The sequence below is a fragment of the Odocoileus virginianus genome, chromosome 10 (genome assembly GCF_023699985.2).
Source record: "Odocoileus virginianus isolate 20LAN1187 ecotype Illinois chromosome 10, Ovbor_1.2, whole genome shotgun sequence".
NCBI classification, from domain to species: domain Eukaryota; kingdom Metazoa; phylum Chordata; class Mammalia; order Artiodactyla; family Cervidae; genus Odocoileus; species Odocoileus virginianus.
In genome coordinates, this window is record NC_069683.1 from 24,636,553 (window position 1) to 24,656,178 (window position 19,626).

Genomic DNA, 19,626 nt, shown 5'->3' on the forward strand with positions numbered 1-19,626 from the left:
CAAAGAGTCAGACACAACTGAAGCAATTTAGCACTAGTCTCATGGGCACCAGGAATACATCAGGGAAGGACTAGAGAGCATTGAGGCAAACTGGTCCTGATGATTCTTAAACAATATCTATTAACTACAAAGCCTTTGATGACAGAGAAATGATTCAGTGCACAGCACAGTCCTGGGCAAGGTCAGCAAAGTGCAGTGCAAGTTGCTCAGTTGTGTCCGACTCTTTGCGACACCCATGGACTGAATTCTCCAGGCCAGAATACTGGAGTGGGTAGTTTTTCCCTTCTCCAGGGGATCTTCCCAACCCAGGGATCGAACCCAGGTTTCCTGCATTGCAGGCAGATTCTTTACCAGATGAACCACAAGGTCAGTATAAAGGACAGGAGAAACTCTTAAGTGTCCAAATGGCATCAGTTATGCCAACAGTCAAGAAACAAAACAGTCTTAGAAGGGGATGTCATCCAGGACTTTTATAGCCAGAGAGAGGAAATCAGTGGCTGGTTTTGAAGCTTCAAAGGACAGGCTGACTCTCTTATTAGGGGCTAATGCAACTGGTAACTTAAAGTTGAAACTAATGCTCCTTTACCATTCCCCAAACCCTAGGGCCCTTAGGAATTATGCTAAATCTACTTTGCCTGTGCTCTATAAATGGAACAACAAAGCCTGGATGACAGCACATCTGTTGACAACATGATTTAATGAACATTTTAAGCCCACCATTGAGATTGCTGCTCAAAAAAAAAAAAAAAGATTAAACAACAAAATATTGCTCATTGACAATGCACCTGGTCAACCAAGAGTTCTGATAGGGATGTATGGTGAGATTCACACTGTTTTCATGCCTGCTAACACATCCATTCTGCAGCTTGTAGATCAAGGAGTAATTCTGGCTTTATGTCTTATTATTTTAAGAAATATATTTTGTAAATTTCATAGATAGTGATTCCTCTGATGGATCTGGGCAAAGTCAACTGAAAATGTTCTGGAAAGGATTCACTATTCTAGATGCCATTAAGAACACTCGTGATTTATGGGAGAAGGTAAAAATATCAACATTAACAGGAATTCAGAAGAAGTTTATTCCAGTTCTCATAGATGACGTCAGTGGGGGAAGTAATTGCAGATGTGATGGAAACAGCAAGAGAACTAGAATTAGACATGGAACCTGAAGATGTGACTCCACTGCTGCCATCTTATGATAAAACTGTAATGGGTGAGGAGTTGCTTCTTATGGATGAGCAAAGAAAGTGGTTTCTTGACATGGAGCCTACTCCTGGTGAAGGTGCTATGAAGGCTGGTGAAAGGACAACAAAGAATTTAGAATACGACATAAACTTAGGTGACAAAGCAGCAGCAGGGTTTTGAGAGGGTTGATTCCAATTTTAAAAGAAGTTCTAATGTGGTTAAGATGCTATCAAACAGCATTGCAGTCATAGAGAAATCAAACAGCATTGCAGTCATAGAGAAATGATTCATGAAAAGAAGAGTCAGTCTGGCAAATGTCACTTGACTTATTTTAAGAAATTGCCACAGCCATGCAACCTTAAGCAACCACCACCCTGATCAGTCAATGGCCATCAACACTGAGGCAAGATTCTCCACCAGCAGAAAGACCATGACTTGCTGAAGGCTCAGGTGATGGTTAGCATTTTTTAAGCAATAAAGTATTTTTTAATTAAGGTATGTATTTTTTAAGAGATAATGCTATTGCACATTTAATAGCCTACACTATAGTATAAACATAACCTTTATATGCACCAGGAACCCCAAAATGAATAGACTCACTTTATTGTGATATCTGCTTAATTGTGGAAGTCTGGAACCAGACTCACAGTATTTCTGAGGTCTGCCTGTATTTGCTCAGTCACTCCTCACATCTGACCAAGTATAAATGGGTTTCTAGTCCTTGCAAATGCCCTTGACTAGAATATCTTCCAGACTGGACTAAATAGCCACATTTAATTTCTAACACTTGGACCCAAGTCAGTCACTGCTCTAAGCTAAATTACTATCTTTCCCTAAGCGTGTTTGGCTGCATTTTGTTAGAAAAGTCCAAACTACTTTCTGATGTGTAACAGAAGGAGTGAATTACATTTAAAATTCTGTTCTCAGACTTTAAAATAATATGTTATTTTATTCATTAAACAATGAATGCCTACATGTTATGTACAAAAAAGAAGCCTATTTATTGGTAATTAGGATTTAAATCTTTTGATATATTTTTTTAGTTCCTGCCTGTTAGAGAAGCATTTTAGTCAGGTATTTAAATTTTTCTCCTCCTCCATCTGTACTCTGAGGGTTTTTTTTCTTTTCTTTTTTTAAAAATCACGAATCCAACAATATCCTATCCATTCTTTCATCAAGAATGCCCAGAAATTATACATGCCCTTCTGCTGAATTCTTAAATTAACAAATGCACAATGTAACTTCTGGCACCAGAGAACTGATTCCTACATAATCCACCCTGTCTTAGTCATTAATCAGCTCAGGTTGCTTGTTTGGATCCATGGCACTAAGAGAAGAATACACCCCTAAAGTCTTCAACTGCAGTGGAGAACCCATTTCCTTGATGGCACTCTCTAGAAAAAGCCAAAATGGTTTTCTTTTCATGAACTCAGAAAACTCACATCGAAACTAGTTCCAAAAAATGTTTATTATGCCACAAATGCATTGTCCTCTATACACTGTATTCAACATCTTTTTCCTTTGCAAGAATGTAGGGAGTCCCTCATATAACCCTTGTCTACTTTTTAAACTTCCTAGCACAGTTCAAGAAACGCATCACTGACAAGTGTTCAGGCAGCATGGTGAAATGGAAAGCAAGCCTGATCACGAGTAAGTGGGCTCAGGGCTGAAGGCCTTGGGCAGGTCACTCCCCTTCTCCGAACGTTGGCTTCCTTCTTGGAGGTCATCAAAGGTCCTCTTGTTCTTCAAGGTTTCTTCAACTGTCTGGAGGGTCTTGAGGAACACAGAGTCTCTGGGCTCTCATGGCACTTCTGAACACTTGCCTTTTCTCAAGGCCAGCCATCCAGGTCTCTGTCATCTCCTAACAGTCAGGAGACTCTTCAGAAAAGGGACCCCCATCATAGTCACAGGACATCAAACAATGGCGGCCATCTTTGCATTGGTGGGACATGGACCACACTGATTTCTTCTCACCTTAAGGTTTTCCTCCCATATACTGCTCTTAAACCTGTGGAGTCTAGTTTAAGAGCGTGTCTGACTTCGCATGCTATATTTGTAGTCATCTCCACTGACTGACTCGGAATCTCACGGGACCCTGCACAGCTCACCATGATTTTTCAGCGTCCTCTAGCCAACTGGAGCCAGACCACTGCACACTGTGGGCTCCTCCTCTGAGTCACTGGGACATCCAAAGTGCAGACACTGTCTTGGAAGCATGTGTATATATTTAAATTACACTAAGGTCTTGAAACCTCATTTTCACATACAGTATTTCCAAGCATTTACCAAGTAGACAAAGTACTGGGTTGATATCATTGCACTGATGAGATAGTAATATCATTGATAAGGCGGGACAATGTAGCTGACTTTATCAGACTCATACCGTTTGCATGAAAAGGCTGAGTTTCTTTGGCTCTTTGTTCATTCAAGTGCACTGAATACCTATTTGGACAGACTTAGGCATTGTGTTAATCTGTCAATAAAATCTTGCACTGTCCACAGTGTTTGCAAACTGATTTAGGTTTTGGGTTACAACTACTGGCCATTGGTAGAAATATACCATATATACACATGGAAATTACAAAAATACATTTTATTTATAGCTGATTTTTTTTTAAGTAACAAAAAGCTAACACTATGAAAGATCAACCAGCATACCAAAAGGACGCTACCTAATATCATCCGAACAAGAGACTGGTTGGGGGGATCCATGACACATCATCTCCAGAACATTGCAGAAAGGGCAATTTGCCATTGAGAAATAAAAACAGCTTCTTTGAAAAGTCTGTGCTTTGACAGTTTGATTCTCTCACTCTTATCAGTTCCATTCCTACTCTTCTCTCAATTTGAAAATTTCCACCTTCTTCTCTCAATAAAGACCAAAGAAACTCATGAGGAGAATGGCAGGATGGACTCAGAGGAGATGAATACAAGCTGAAGCTAGATGGATCATGGGTGAAGGCGGGAAAGGACCTCACTCCCCAACAGACACCATGAAAGCCCTTGACATTGAGCACGGCTCCCAAAGTTGGTGATGGAACCAGGGTGTCCCTCCCCCTGGGCTACCCGAAGTCAGCGTTGACAGTCAGCAGCCGGTGCCTCAGGGCTGCAAGGCAATGTCCACCCAGAGCTCTGGAGGCTGACCTACCATGCCAGGAAGCCTAACTTACAGCATCATGGTCACGAGGTCAGAAGCCCGCCACTGCGGCAAATGTCCTCCTATGTCTATTAACTATAGGGACAAGTATGGGAGGGGACTGGCTAACTCCATACACCTTTAAAAATGTTATTTACATTTGAACGTAAATCAACAGATTTTCTACATTCAGAAGCGTCTATAAACAGAGGCTGCAGCCTGGGGAGACTGGGTTCACTATTCCTGCTTCCAACAGGCATCAGTGACTATTTCCTTTTGTATCACTGGGCAGCACATGCTGGACATCATTGTTGAAGAGACAGAGATTTCCTTGTAAAAGTCGATGTATCTATTGTCCCCCCCAAAAGAGAGAAGCTCTGTTCTCAGGCTACCTTCACTGTAGGGCAAAAAAAGCTGTTTTTCTTTTGTAGGATCCTAAAAGCTCTTAGCACCGATGCTCTTCGAGCTAGAGCCCGACTTGCAGAATACTCTATTTCCAACATGACAACACCTTTTCAAAGAACCTGTCAACACGAATCCACCATTCCCTCTTATCTTCTCTCTTTCTTGGCCTTTGTTGAATTAATTAGGGGTGGGGGAAAGAGTCAGGACTATGTTTAGGTGCAGCCATTGACAGTCCTGATTTTCATCCAATTTATTTGACTTTGAATATGAACCTTTAAAAGAAAAGGACTCAAGTTTCTTGGCTGGAGTCGGTGTCTCCCTTGGAGACTGGAGGTGACTGGATAATTATAGTTCTGGCTGAATGAGAGAACAGTCTGGGGCTTCATCACACGCCTGCATTGCCTTTAACACAGAAACAGAGTTAACATGCAGAGGTCACTGAAGATAGAGCTGTGCTCTCCCCCTTCTGATGACCTGTTAAAATGTGGTATTGGACAGGAATCTGCAGATTAGCAAGCGTCTCCTCTCTCGAGACTAACGCTCCATAGGAGAGGGAATACACCCACAGCTCAAACAGTTAACGTAACAGAGTATCAAACATATGGTCCCACATGCGGACTTGTTGACATACAATCAGTTGAATAGGCCAAGCATCCCGTTGTTCAAGAGTTTCCTGTTCCCCAGAAGCCCCTCTGTTCACCTTTTTAGAAACTGAGGGTGAGAAAGACTCCCACATCGTCTCCTGTCTCCAGTCCCACCATGCCTGGAGAAACCCAAAGCCTGCTTCCTCAGAGTCTGGAAGTCTCAAGGGGTGAAGGCATTAGACCTGGAACTCGAACATGTCTGTCTGTTTCTTGGCAAGCTTGGCCACCTCTTCCCGGATGGCCTTCACCAGGGCTGCCGTGGAAATGTTGGTGAGGGGGGTGTCGGATGGGTCGTTGTCCGCCAGGCTCTGCTGTGAGGCTGCTGTGGAGGGCACCGGGGCCTGCTCCAAGCTGGGGTGCAGCCCAGCTGGCTGGCTGTACTGACGAGGGAGCCTGGAGGGCGAGTTCTGCTGATACCGGGATCGGGGGTAAGCCTCGATGTACCCCGGGAGGGGGACCTGCAGAGCATGTCGGGAGAGAAGACAGGGCCAGGTATCAGGAATGGGCTCAAGTCATAGGATACACTAGATACCAAAGGAGGAGGGCATTGAGGACAATGAAGGAGATTTACAAGAAAAGGAAGGCAACTCGCCATTGCGCAGATATAAAAGCTAGGTGACTTGGACTCACTGGTTCTGCTGGTTGGATGAATTAAATAGGCATTTTACACTTTGTGGAAACAGTGGGTACATACCCAGTCTACATCTGAATCTATAAGCACCATCTAGGCAGAGAAGTATTGTTCTTTAAGGACCTCAAAGGACTCAGGGATTTATTACTAATGACAACAGTTAATGCTGAATGAGCCCTGTGCTAAGGGCTTTCCAATCATGATCTCATTTAATTCTCAAAGCAGTTCTCCTAGGAGGTAGGTATTGTTACCCTTATTTTACAGAAGAGGAAACAAAAACAAACAGTGTCTCAGTCAAAGCTGCCACAGCTAACAAGCCACAGAGACAGGCTGGCTTCCAGGCTGAGAGTTAATCACTGAACTATCACATCATGTGTCTGGAATATGATCTTGGTGTCTTGAAAAAATTTTCTTTTCATTAAAAGTGGAAGATAGTTCTATGCCAATAATATGGACACTTCTAGAAATATCGGCAGGACAATGATTCAGAATTCAGGATCGACTTGCCCACAGGAACAGGGCCACACATGGGGATACTGTTTCCAGGGTAATCCACAAAAGATCTTTATATTCCATAGTGCGACTTGCATCACTGTGAGATAAGTGCCCATGGATCACGTAGGCCCTGGGGTGCTGCAGGGGATGGGACATATGTGGGCAGTAAGGCAGCTTTCCAGGAGAAGCATCTTAGCTGAGTCTGGAGAGGAGACGGCAAGGATGGAGAGGCTGTTTTGCAGAAGACACGGTGGAAGGGGCATTCCAGGCAGAGGGAGAGCCATGCAGAGGCCTGGCAATACATGGAAGACAGCGTCCCCACGGAGGTTCAGTAAGGTGGTCTGGCCACAGAGGGTGTGTGTGGTGTGGGAGGAGGTCAGGAAGAAGGGTGGGCAGGACCAGATCAGAAAGCCGCTGAACCCCAGGCTACCAAGTTACGTTTTCTACGGGCCCACTTCTGAGGAATTCAGCATGTTCCTATTCTTTACAGAGATGGGTGTGTGGTAGCTGGTGAGGATGGAGTGGGATGAGGTTGGGTGATGATTCAGAAATTCTGGGTGGGTGAACATGTAGTAAGAAAGCAGGCCCCTCCTAGTCCCTGTCAGAGGTTCTGATGAGCCTCCTGAGAAGGCCTGGCCTGGGAGCCACCAGGGGTGTCAGGCAGAGGAAAGGTCTGTACTGTAGGAAGGAACACTCTGGAGGAGGTGGACCCACTGGAGGTGGCGAGGAGACAGGATCTGAGGCTACCTCAATGGGCCTGGTGAGAACCAGGGAGGACCCGAATAAAGAAAGAAGTGACGGGATATCCCAAAGTTTGGGGCTTTAATTTCCCTACAAGACCTGGCAAAGAAAGACAAAGCTGCAAATACATTGCACTTGCATCTTAGAGGAAAACTGGAGTCAGAATGCGCAAGTCCTTGGGCCATGTGAGCTGGGGACACACTGGTAATTAACTGGGGGAACAGAGCGCCAAGGCCAGGACACAGGATTTGCCTGTCAGGTCTCAGCTCACCCTCCTTTTCTCCTGAGAGACCTTCCCCAGCTCTGTGTTAGTCAAGGACTCCCTGTAAATTCCTTCCATGAACTTTGTCTAGCATAACTAGTCATCACTCATGACTTCATCACCCATCTCAGGCATCGACTTGTGAAGGTGAAACTGTGTCTCACCTGCTTATCACTGTGCATCAGTGCCCCGAACTGTGCGTGGTACACAGAAGGGAGTGTCTTAGGACCCAGGGTTCTGAGCAGCATGATTTGAAAATCATTGAAGGATAGGCACCTGGCGCCCTATGTTTGTGAAAGAAGCTGCCGTGTCCCCTTTCCCTGGACTTCAAGCTCAGCTGGAGCTGAGGGTCACTGTCCAACTATGAGACCTCCCAGCTCTGCAGCATTAACTGACTTGGTGCTGGTGGCTGGGACAGGCCGGGGGTACCTGACTCCACTGGCGCAGTTCAGTTCAGTTCAGTCGCTCAATCATGTCTGACTCTTTGCGATCCCATAGACTGCAGCACACCAGGCCTCCCTGTCCATCACCAGCTCCTGGAGCTTACTCAAACTCATGTCCATTGAGTTGATGATGCCATCCAAGCATCTCATCCTCTGTCGTCCCCTTCTCCTCCTGCCCTCAATCTTTCCTAGCATCAGGGTCTTTTCAAATGAGTCAGTTCTATGCATCAGGTGGCCAAAGTATTGGAGTTTCAGCTTCAGCATCAATCCTTCCAATGAACATTCAGGACTGATTTCCTTTAGGATGGACTGGTTGGATCTCCTTGAAGTCCCAGGGACTCTCAAGAGTCATCTCCAACACCACAGTTCAAAAGCATCAGTTTTTTGGTGCTCAGCTTTCTTTATAGTCCAACTCTCACATCCATACATGGCCACCAGAAAAACCATAGCTTTGACTAGACGGACCTTTGTTGGCAAAGTAATGTCTGCTTTTTAACACGCTGTCTAGGTTGGTCATAACTTTTCTTCCAAAGAGCAAGCATCTTTTAATTTCATGGCTGCAGTCACCATCTGCAGTGAGTTTGGAGCCCCAAAAAATAGTCTGTCACTTTTTCCATTGCTTCCCCATCTATTTGCCATGAAGTGATGGGACCAGATGCCATGATCTTAGTTTTCTGAATGTGGAGTGTTAAGCCAACTTTTTCACTCTCTTCTTTCACTTTCATCAAGAGGCTCCTTAGTTCTTCTTTGCTTTCTGCCATAAGGGTGGTGTCATCTGCATATCTGAGGTTATTGATATTTCTCCTGGTAATCTTGATTCCAGCTTGTGCTTCTTCCAGCCCAGCATTTCTCATGATGTACTCTGCATATAAGTTAAATAAGCAGGGTGACAATATACAGCCGTGACGTACTCCTTTCTCGATTTGGAACCAGTCTATTGTTCCACATTCAGTTCTAACTGTTGCTTCTTGACCTGCATACAGATTTCTCAGATGGCAGGTCAGGTGATCTGGTATTCCCATCTCTTTAAGAATTTTCCATAGTTTGTTGTGATCCACACAGTCAAAGGCTTTGTAGTCAATAAAGCAGAAGTAGATGTATTTCTGGAACTCTCTTGCTTTTTCGATGATCCAACGGATGTTGGCAATTTGATCTCTGGTTCCTCTGCCTTTTCTAAATCCAGCTTGAACATCTGGAAGTTCACAGTTCACATACTGTTGAAGCTTGGCTTGGAGAATTTTGAGCATTACTTTGCTATCATGTGAGATGAGTGCAATTGTGCAGCAGTTTGAGCATTCTTTGGCATTGCCTTTCTTTGGGACTGGAATGAAAATACCTTTTCCAGTCCTATGGCCACTGCTGAGTTTTCCAGATTTGCTGGCATATTGAGTGTAGCACTTCCACAGCATCATCTTTTAGGATTTGAAATAGCTCAACTGGAATTTCATCATCTCCACTAGCATTGCTCGTAGTGATGCTTCATAAGGCCCACTTGACTCTACTCCAGGATGCCTGGTTCTAGGTGAGTGATCACACCATCGTGGTTATCTGGGTCATGAAGATCTTTTTTGTATAGTTCTTCTGTGTGTTCTTGCAGCTCTGCCACCTCTTCTTAGTATCTTCTGCTTCTGTTAGGTCCATACCATTTCTGTCCTTTGCATGAAAGGTTCCCTTCAGAAATGCGGAAGATGAGGAGATGACATAGTCTTCCTCTCTTACAGGAGATGCAGTTGGGACCCATCACACTTTGTGGACCAAAATCCAGGACTGGCAAACATCACTCCTTGCCTAGCCAGTGCCCATGGCAGGCATCCCCTATAGACGACAGCAGTTTCCTGCTGAGCCTGGTAACTCCTTCCCAATCCCTCTCCATCTAGCACCAAGAATGAAATCTGTTTATCAAGCCAGGTCCAGGTGTTATGCAAGCTAGCTCCTGACATTTGGATACCTGGAATCAGGCAGGCCAGACATCCAAATGATGCAGGTGTGCGTGCATGCAAAGTCACTTCAGTCATGTCTGACTCCGTGTGACCCTTATGGTCTGTAGCCCGCCAAGCTCCTCTGTCCATGGGATTCTGCAGGCAAGAATACTGGAGTGGGTTGCTATGCCCTCCTCCAGGGGATCTTCCCAACCAGGGATAGAACCCATGTCTCTTAAATCTCCTGCATTGGCAGTCGGGTTCTTTACCACTAGCACCAGCTGATGGTAGGCACTTTTTGCTTCTCACATGGATGTAGTTGTTGTTCAATTGCTAAGACATGTTGGACTCTTTGCGATCCCATGGACTACAGCACACCAGTCTTCCCTGTCCTTCACCATCTCCTGGAGTTTGCTCAAACTCATGTCCATTGAGGCGGTGATGCCAGAGGGTGAACATTTTCTCCAATGGAATATCTTTCTCAAGCTGACAACCAGTCCCTCTGAACCTCCTGTACAGTCTTTCAAATGCGATAAAGCACCTGACCTCCCAACTGGCTACTGTGTTCCACGCAAGAGGCCATACCTGCTTACCTGCAGATGGTAACTGGGCTCCATGAAAGACCCATCTAGGCTGTAGCAATCATTTTTCTCTTAAAAACAGCTAATAGGAAACTAGCTCTCCCTCACACTGGGGATGGGGGTGGGAGAGGGCGGTGATCAAGTCATCCTCTCCAAAAGATGAGGTTTTGATTTGCTGGGTTCCCTTTCCTTCATCTTTAAGGCAACAAGAACCCAGAGGCATCTGAGTTATGTCGCCATAAGCCTGGCTAAGTGTTACTTGTAAGTATCTTGAAGGCAAGGGCCAAGGTTTTGTAAACACCTCTGCTGGCTCCTGCCAAGCACCCAGCGCACTCTGCTCACAGAGGGTGAGCTGACAAAGCTGCAAGTATACTGCCTAATTAGCACAAGTTAAGTATCATCTACTTTCTGAAAGTACACATTATGTTTAGATTGCAAGTGGAATTACGGAGTCAAATAAAATCTGAACTGATCAACGCACATCCCGTGATTTCAGCTGTTTAGAAGAGCTGAGCATGACAAAGGAAGCAAAATAGGCCCACTAACAACCAGAACACAGGCCAAACACTCCCACACTAAGATGTGTAGACCTATCAGTAGGGAATGCCTCTAGTTACTCTCTTAGAGCTTATTTACTCCAACTCTACAAACAACTCTGCTGAGCTCAGACATGCCTCATTTGCAGATAATAGTACATTAGGAAAAGCGTATTTAAGGGCGAGTATATCTGAAAGTGGGGACACTGGCAGCAATAGAAGGAGTGAGCTGGGAGCAAGGTCAGAGAAAGAAAAACCATACTAAGCCCTGGAGTAATTCCAAAAAGCAGAGTTTGGAGATGTTTGACGTAGAAGTAATTCTACAAACCATCAGAGCCCATCTTACAGACATCATTTTAGTACAGTGAGGCATAATAATGACATTGACTCATTTGTTAAAAACAAATTAAATTATGTTTTTCTTCTAAAGAAGGGGAGAAGGATGTAATTCATTCCAGAATTTTAAAATTCAAGGTAGCACATATTTTAAAGATATTTTGGCAATTAAAGGGATGAGCTTTTTTTAAAGATAACTTTTCTAATATACAATTTTAATTTATTTATTTATGGCGGTGCTGGGTCTTCGTTGCTACGTGGGCTTTTTTTTAGTTGTGGAGAGCGGGAGCTACTCTCTCTTTGCACTACACAGGCCTCTCATTGTGGTGGTTTCTCTTGTTGAGAAGCACGGGCTCTAGAGCACAGACTCAATAGTTGTGACATGTGGGCTTAGTTGCTCTGTGGCATGTGGAATTCTCCCAAATCAGGGATCGGGAGACACAATGCATGTGTCTCCTGCATTAGCAGGCGGATTCTTTAACGCTGAGCCACCATGGAAGCTCAGGGATAATTTGATCATCAGGAAAATTAATAAATATGTAGGGAAGTTTTACCCTGATGATGTTGTTTAAATGTGGCATCACTACAATAAGAGCAGACACCAATGCTGGGGCTGAACTGAACCTGTAGGGGTAGACAGTATGGACCCTAAGGGTCTGGACAGAGAGAAAAGTTGACACGGGTCTTGGCTGTCAATGTGTACTGACAAACGCTGAAATAAACCCTAAAATGAATACAGCACCACGGGCCTTCAGATGACAGCCTGCCTTTCTTATCCATGATGGATGGTCTCACACAGGGACTGCAGCAACCCACTCTAGGGGCCATCGCTGTGCTATTTTTGTTTGCTTGTTTTTTGTTTTTCATTTGGCAGTGCTTTAACAGGTGGCCGAAAGGCAGGTTTGGGTGTGCATGTTCAGGTTCAGCTTGTCACTGCCCCTCTTTGGTCTAGGCTGGGTCAAGTCAACTGTGCCATAAACTCCTAGTCATATAAGGAAGAAACCAGGGGACTCTGACAGGACAGTCTTCAGCTGAAGACATGCAGAAAGCCTTTGGATCTACATGCAAAGTAGTTCTGTCCTGGGTTTCTAATACTTTTTCTGGTATTGCATCTAGAATTCTTACAGGATTTTAAAGTTGAAAGGAACAAACTTAGTAAAGGCTTTGGAGCTGGGAAGATGCAGGTCTGAATGCTGGATACGTCATGGGAACAACAATAATACCTACATGATGGGTCTTGTGTAGGTTAAGACAACATAAATAAAACATCTAACATGGTGTCTGGCACATAGAAAATACTCAAAAAATGACAGTGAATATAAAAATGTATTTGATATAGGGTGCCCTCCAGGAAGAGGTGGAATCTGACTGAAGGATATCACCACCACCCATCCCCACAACCCCAACCCCCTCCAAATGTCTCTTCTAAAGGCTGACTTTCAACACCTGGTTGGTGAGAGGGGGCCTGAGATAACAAAACACTCAGCCTCAGCCTCACATTCATTTTCTCCCTGAAGTGTGTCAAGCAGGTCAAGTTGTGAGGGCATCAGCGAGGGTCTCACCGAATCAGCCCACTGGCTGGGGAGCTCGTTCTCTCCGGCGTAAGACATCCAGGCCTGGTTTCTGTAGGACGAAGGGGGCGTCGGGATGAAGTAGCCAGTGAAACCAGGTCTGTTGGCAGCTGGGATGGCGAACACTGCCGGCACCGTATTACCTGGCATGGAGGAGATGGATGGGTGAGATTAAGCCAGTGCCTTGCCCACTGGGCTGACATCTGCACAAGCTTGGGGAAGCTGGGAAACAGGATTCTGGCACTGGGGAAGGAGCTACTGGGGGGGGGGGGGCGGGGCAAAGGGCAACAGATCTCCACCTGCAGCCTCAGCCCCTGCTCACCTGCCCAGAGAGTAGTAGAGTCACCTGCTGAGACTCGGACCTGGCTTTCTAGAAGAGCGACAGCTCAACTCCCCTTGCAGAGCCTCACCAACTCCCCCATCCCCATCCCACACCCCTGATCTGCTGGCAAGAGGGAATGACACCTTGGTGCTAGGGGTTTTCCTCCCAGAAGGATGGGTGTTTTTAAAGAGCCAAGAAGAAGGAACCAAAAGGAATGGGTTTCACTGGTAGAATTTCTGGACACACTATGCTTTAATAAGTGTTGACAACTGGGTGTTTTAGCCTAAAAGGAATGGTTTGACTAAAAGAAAAAACCCATTAGGGCATGTCCAAACTTCCATGTTCATTGTTTGTAATAGCAAAACACTGGAAACAATCAGTATGTCCCTCATTAGGGGACAGGATAAACTGGCATATCACATAATGGAATACCATATGGCAGTGTAAACAAATGAACTAGATCAATATGAGTGTAGCAACCCGGAGAACCCTTGCTAACAATGTTTAGTCAAGAAAATAGTGCAAAAGGAAAGGTATAACTTGACATCACTTATGTAAATTTAAAATATATACAGCATTAACACAGTGTACTGTTGTAACTAGTGAAACGTTAACACCTACAACTTAAGGACTGTGATTACCTCTGGGGAGAAGTAGAATGAGTTGGGGACAGACAGTTATATCTGGAATGCTTTTTTTAAAGGTCTGAGGTCTGGAAAGATGCTAACATCCACCCTGACTGTAATATATCTTAGTATTTTGTCAGATTTCAGATGTTGTAAACAAATAAAAGCAATAGCTCTTCTAGCCAGGGCTACAGGGGATCCAGAAATGCAGTTGCTTTGATCCCTGAGTCTGGCGGACCGAAGGTGGAGAGCACGGAAGGCAAATACAGAGGTGGAGGGGGTGATGCTGGGGCAGGGCGCCGGCTTCTTCCAGGCTTCTCTCCTCTAGCCCACCTGAGTAATTTAAAGCCGACTGATCCAGCTGCGCCACGGACACGGGGCCTCGGGACACCTGCGCGAAGGAGGCGCTGTCGTGCAGCTGGGCGGCCTCGGGCCCCGCGGACTCGGCCATCCTGGTCTTGCTGCCAACGTCCGAAGTGGACCTGGGCGGGGAGAGAGGCCACCTTAGCCGCCTGCCCGGCCCGCGGCCCGCGGGCTGAGGCGGGGCTCCCGGGGCAGGTCACCGCCGGGGAAGCGGGGGAGCGCCTCAGCCTCTGAGCGACCGGACTGCTGGGTCCTCGAGCCTGAGTTTGCAGCCCGCCGGCCCCCCGGTGACAAAGGGGGCCTACCCGCCCAGACCTGGAGCAGCCGTCGCGGTGGCCCGAGCTGGAGTCATTTTTAGACATTCAAGGTCAGTGCTCCCCGTGGGTGACTCCTGTGTCTCTGGGGAGTGGCACTTCATCTCCACATAAAAATGAGCCAAGCAATTAGCACTGGGTCTTAGCTGGGGATGGTCAACCTGGCAGGCGATGACATCACCGGCAGCCAATGGGAAGGCTTCGTCTGGAGAGCGGCAGCAGGAAGCAAGAAGCCCCAGGCTCCGGAAGCTCCGGCTGGGGTATGCTCTCTGCTCTCTGGAGCATGAGCTTAGGGCATGCTGGGTGTTATGAATGTGAGAACACGTTTTTGTTTTTAAGTTCCATAGGTAAGCAGAGAATCTGGCCCGTTTAACACCCATTTCCACTTAGTGCTCAGAAAGCCAGGTAAGAAGAGGGGGCTGGGGTGGGGGCACCCGCCTCTCCCCCCAGTATAGAGGGTGCTTTAGCCCGTCTGTCTTCTCTTTGGCAGAGGCATTCGGCTTTCCTAAAATTCAGATGGAAGGAGGCAAAAACAGCCCCAGCGGGTGGCGGGCTGCCAGCCCACAGGGCCACCTGCGCAGGGGCGCAAGGGAGCAGGACAGGAGGCAGGGGTCTGAGTCCTAACTACCTCCTCTCTCTGAGCCCCAGTTTCTTCAGAGGGGAGGGTGACTCCATCTCAGAGGTCCTCTCTGGTCCAACCCTCTGGGTTCCTATGGAGGGCAGTGACCTCCTGATACTTGGCAAGGATGGCAGATGGTGCAGAAGGACATGAGAGGAGAAATAAGTAGGTTCCCGCCTTCAGCAAATGTAGCATGAATCACTGATGACAAGCTCCTCCAATTCAGAACCCTCAGGAGTAACTGTTCCCCAGGGAGGGTCAGACACAGGCTGTGAGGATTAAATTTCACATGAGGTGGGTGGTGGGGGACCAGGCCAGTGGGGTCCCTCTTCCTTTCTCCTTCTCTCCTTTTCTCACTCCCACAGCTCTGGCTTCTCATGTGCTGCTTCTAGGCATCAGCTACTCCTTTAGAAAACCATCCTGGGAAAATCCCTGGATTCTGCTCCGCACACGTGGCCACCTTTGAGGACTCCCAGATCATTTAGGCACTTGCTCTCATTTGACAGATAAGGAGAGAGGAGCCAGACAGGTGAGGCACCATGCTTGGGGTTACACAGCAGGCTACAGGCTGGTAAGGTGGAACCCTGGTCTGCTATCCCCACCCCCGTACTCTGAGCTTGACTGGGGTCAAAGGGGGATGCCTACATATAGTTCAGCATCCTAAACTGCTGGAAATGAAGGGAGGGTTGTTTCTGAGGAAAATTCGTTTCTTTTCACCATTTTCACAAAGTTCAGACCTGTGGCCCACATAGAGTGTGACAAGCACTTTGGGGGAGGCCAGGGCAGTGGCCCATATGGACCCCAAGGCACAGTATCTCTCCAAGCCCTGGACATATTGACTATTCCAACCTCCCCCAGTGCTCTTGGCTGTTGTTTCCTGTCTGTATTTAAAGCATATGCTTTTTATAGTATTACAGAGCAAAGAGAATGCTGAATGTATGCTTCCCAGCTAACCTGTCCAAGTTCATGTACTTTCAGCCTCCCCATCCTGGAAGGCAAGAGTTAGGGCAGGAGTCTGGACACACTGCTCCCCAGCCTCTTGGACACCACCCCTCAGTAACAAAGGGTCTTCTGACGCACACACCTGCAGGAGGTGCCCAGACTTGAGGCAGCTGTTGTGACGGCCTAAACTGGAATAATTTTTAGATGCTCTATGTCAAGGCATGGGGTTTTCAGGGTATGGGGCAATTGACCTTGGGTTTTTTCAATTGTGGGTTCTACAGGACTTTCCATTTTCAATGGTAATAAAGTAGGCCAACCCTCTGTGGCCCCCACTTCTTTCATTGCATTCAAGGTACCCTGGTCACATGGTTGTCTGTACAGGTGATGCACCCCTGAATGGGGCAGGGCATGAAGAAAGTATGTCAGGGCAGGGCTCACAGCACCAAATCCTCTGCAAATATTCCAAACAAGGCAAAGAGAGGAATGTGTTACCGCCTGAGAGAAGCGACAGCCACAGGGCCCGTCCGCGGAGGCACAGGTGGAGGGGGAGAGCCCATGACCATTTCAGGAAGCTGGGAAAACCTGTAGGCCTGCAAAAGAGACAAGCATGCAGGGAGATACACGTTAATATCTGGTGCTCATCACACAGGTTCTTCTTACTTAATAGAGAAGCAGACTTCAAGGGTTAGACTTTCCTTCTTTCCTCAAACGTCCCCCTTCCATCACCCTTAACATGTTTCCAGTCCCCTCTTCTATCTCATCTACCCCCACTCTTCGCGTTGGTGGGCCCTTGCAGTCACAGAGTCTTTCAGTTGGTCTTAGAATCCGCCAAGTTGTTTCCCGCCTTGGGCTTCCCCAGGAATGTTCCTCTCCTGGTTCTTCCCGTGGCTTCTTTCTTCATGTCATTCATCCAGCCCCATATTCCCTTGGAGCTCCATATTCTGTTTTATTTTTTATCATAGCAGTTGTCACTCTGGTATTATATCATTGCTTATTTATTATTCACAACAGGACTGTAATGAAGGCAAGGGATCTGTTGTCAGCTGTATCTTCACGCCTGGAACAGTGCCTGTTATATCCTGGATGGGCAATAAATATTAGATAAAGAATGAATCATTGATTGTGCTTATTTTGTCACTCATGGAAATGGGGGAAAGCAATGGGTTTGGAATCAGGAAGTATGGGTGGAGGTTTGCTAATAAATAGACTTTCTGTCCCTAAGCAAGTCAGGTGACTTCTCTGGACCTCACTTTTCTGCTGAGATGGAGACAAGGATGCCTTGCTCAGAGGGGTGGGTGCAAAGAAGATCAGGCCAGGCAGTGTATGTGTAAGTATTTTGTGATCTATAAAGCACTACTTAAAGATAAGGGATCAAAACTGTCAAGTGAAGATTTTAATCAACTTGAGAGGGGAGAAAAGGAAAATGGTCAGAGACAGGACCAGCGAGCCAGACCATAGCCTCTGAGCAGGAGAAAATCTAGGAATGCTCTCTGCGAAGACAAAGCTTGGCTTGTGCCTCTTATTCATTTTTTTCTATAGGTATCAGGCCTGCCATATCTCTTAAGGAACAAGATGATAGGGCTTTAAACCTGAAGATATCCAGACAAAAGGTAGCAGGAGAGAGAATCCATAAACAGGATCCTTTAAAATGAATGAGGGAAAAATAAATAAATAAATAAATAAAATGAATGAGGGCTTTTCCCTCCGGCATTATGGGCACCCCACATGGCACAGTGGTGAAGAATTCACCTGCCAATGCAGGAGATGAAACAGATGTGAGTTCGATTTGATGTGAGTTCGATTCCTGGAGTAGGAAATGGCAACCTGCTCCAGTATTCATGCCTGGAGAATCCCATGGACAGAGGAGCCTGGGGGGCTACAGTCCATGGGGTCGCACAGAGTCAAACATGACCGAGTGACTGAGCACACACACTATGGCAGACTACCTACTCATAAGGGCCAACCCACTAAATAACAAGTAGATCCTAGGTAAAACATGGCTTTTAATGCATGCTGGAATTGCAAGACGTAAGGAAATCTTAAGGATTCCCACCCACTATCCACCTTCTCCCTCCCACATCACAGCAAACTAAAATAAAAACTGTGAGCTGAAATCAGAGATGGAAACAATGAGCAGTAAACAAATAAGAAAGGTGAGATTGCCTGGAAAACAAATGCCATACTGGCAATCAATTATGAGACCAAGCCTGGGATAGGGCAAGGTGAGACAGGTAAAACTGAGCTCCTTACAGCCAACCTAGGCTCTTATTTTGATTCAGTCATTCACACTCTGTGGACACGTCAGTCCCTCTGCACCTTATTTTTCTATTATTTATTTTCCTTGTGAAATAAGGTACTGAAATACTTTGTGGGTTTCCACAAAAAAACATTTCTTTAGCCATGAAACCATTCTGACATAGCCCAAATACATAGCCAAATCAAAGCAGAACTTCTCTGGTTGAAGTTGAGGGTGGGGATGCTCTGGTGAATTTGATCCTCTGCTTACCTGCATGATGGCATCTGGGGACTCCCTGAACCCTATGGTTTTGCAGAGTTTGAAAATCATTGTCCTTCCAGCTTGGCATTCCACTATTATCAACAAACCAAAAAGTAAGGACATGCCTTTCCCAAAACAGAGAAAGAGGTGTCTAGCCCCTCATCTCTCTTCTGGCCTCTCCTGATATCAGCAGAGGAGACAGACAACTTATTTTTATCCCTGGTTCTTGGAAGGCGTACTCTGTAGTCAACACAGTTTTCCAGCCAAGAAAATGCATTTGGTGTCTCTGTCTTGTAACAGTTAACCAAAGAGTTGATTAAAAGTTCTGAAGTTTTGGCAAGTACCAAGGGAATTTCCTTCTTTGGATGATTTTTCCAGGTACAAAGCAAGCCTGCACATGAGATCAAGGTCTCCTTTGGTCCGTGCCCTTGGCCCTCCTGGGCAGCTACAGGGTCACATGAAAAGCAGAAAGGCCGCCTGTGCCCTGGGCTGAGGAATTCCCCCAAGCAGGGTCTTCCTTCCTTCCCCTGTGCAGTTCCCCCATGGGTCCAAGTCCTCCTGGATTTGTATTCTGGTTCCTTTTCCTTGTGTTTGGAACCCTGCCAGCTGCCTTGTGACTCAGATCTCACTGGAAGCTATTGTTCAAAACTGTTACCTTGTTCCAGGTTTCTAGATACATGACAGTGGTCGTGAGGGGCCCAGTCTGGCACCCAAGGACACCATCTTTTGGGATCCCTGTCCTCTGGCTAGAAAGATCAGGCACTCGGAACTGAAGGCAGGCTTTATAAATAGCTCTTAGGTCTCCCAGGTGTAAGAAGCATGGATGTAACAAGAAGTGGCCACCCTTTGAGCTCAGAAGTTCGGTTGTAAAAGTAGAAGGGATGGTAACCACGGTCTGCTCAAGGTTCCCGGTCCCAATGTCCTTGGGCAGGGGGCGAGGGGGCGGGTCAGGGCCATTCTTTCCAGCAAACCCAGTGGAGAATGAGCCCAGGTGAGACCCCCCGTGTGCTCGACCCTCCTTGTGCACATGCATCCAGCCAGAGGGGGAATCTGGTCCA

At 46.4% G+C, this 19,626-nt stretch overlaps 1 protein-coding gene and 1 long non-coding RNA gene across 4 annotated transcripts in view; one reads left to right on the top strand and one right to left on the bottom strand.

Annotated features, from left to right (window-relative positions):
* Positions 1 to 2,633: 2,633 nt before the first annotated feature.
* Positions 2,634 to 19,626, bottom strand: part of KIAA1549L (KIAA1549 like) — a 297,332-nt gene continuing 280,339 nt past the window's right edge. For all 3 annotated transcript variants that reach the window (XM_070473197.1, XM_070473196.1, XM_070473198.1), the window contains 4 exons: positions 16,564 to 16,661; positions 14,167 to 14,315; positions 12,877 to 13,028; positions 2,634 to 5,828 (listed from right to left, as the gene is read on the bottom strand). In XM_070473197.1, coding sequence (XP_070329298.1) covers positions 5,547 to 5,828; positions 12,877 to 13,028; positions 14,167 to 14,315; positions 16,564 to 16,661 — 681 coding nt within the window. In that variant the 3' untranslated portion in view covers positions 2,634 to 5,546. The remainder of the gene's footprint in view (positions 5,829 to 12,876; positions 13,029 to 14,166; positions 14,316 to 16,563; positions 16,662 to 19,626) is intronic.
* On the top strand, positions 14,283 to 17,184 carry LOC139037102 (uncharacterized). Its single transcript, XR_011489919.1, has 3 exons — positions 14,283 to 14,915; positions 15,522 to 15,658; positions 17,083 to 17,184. It is a non-coding gene; the product is annotated as an uncharacterized lncRNA (long non-coding RNA).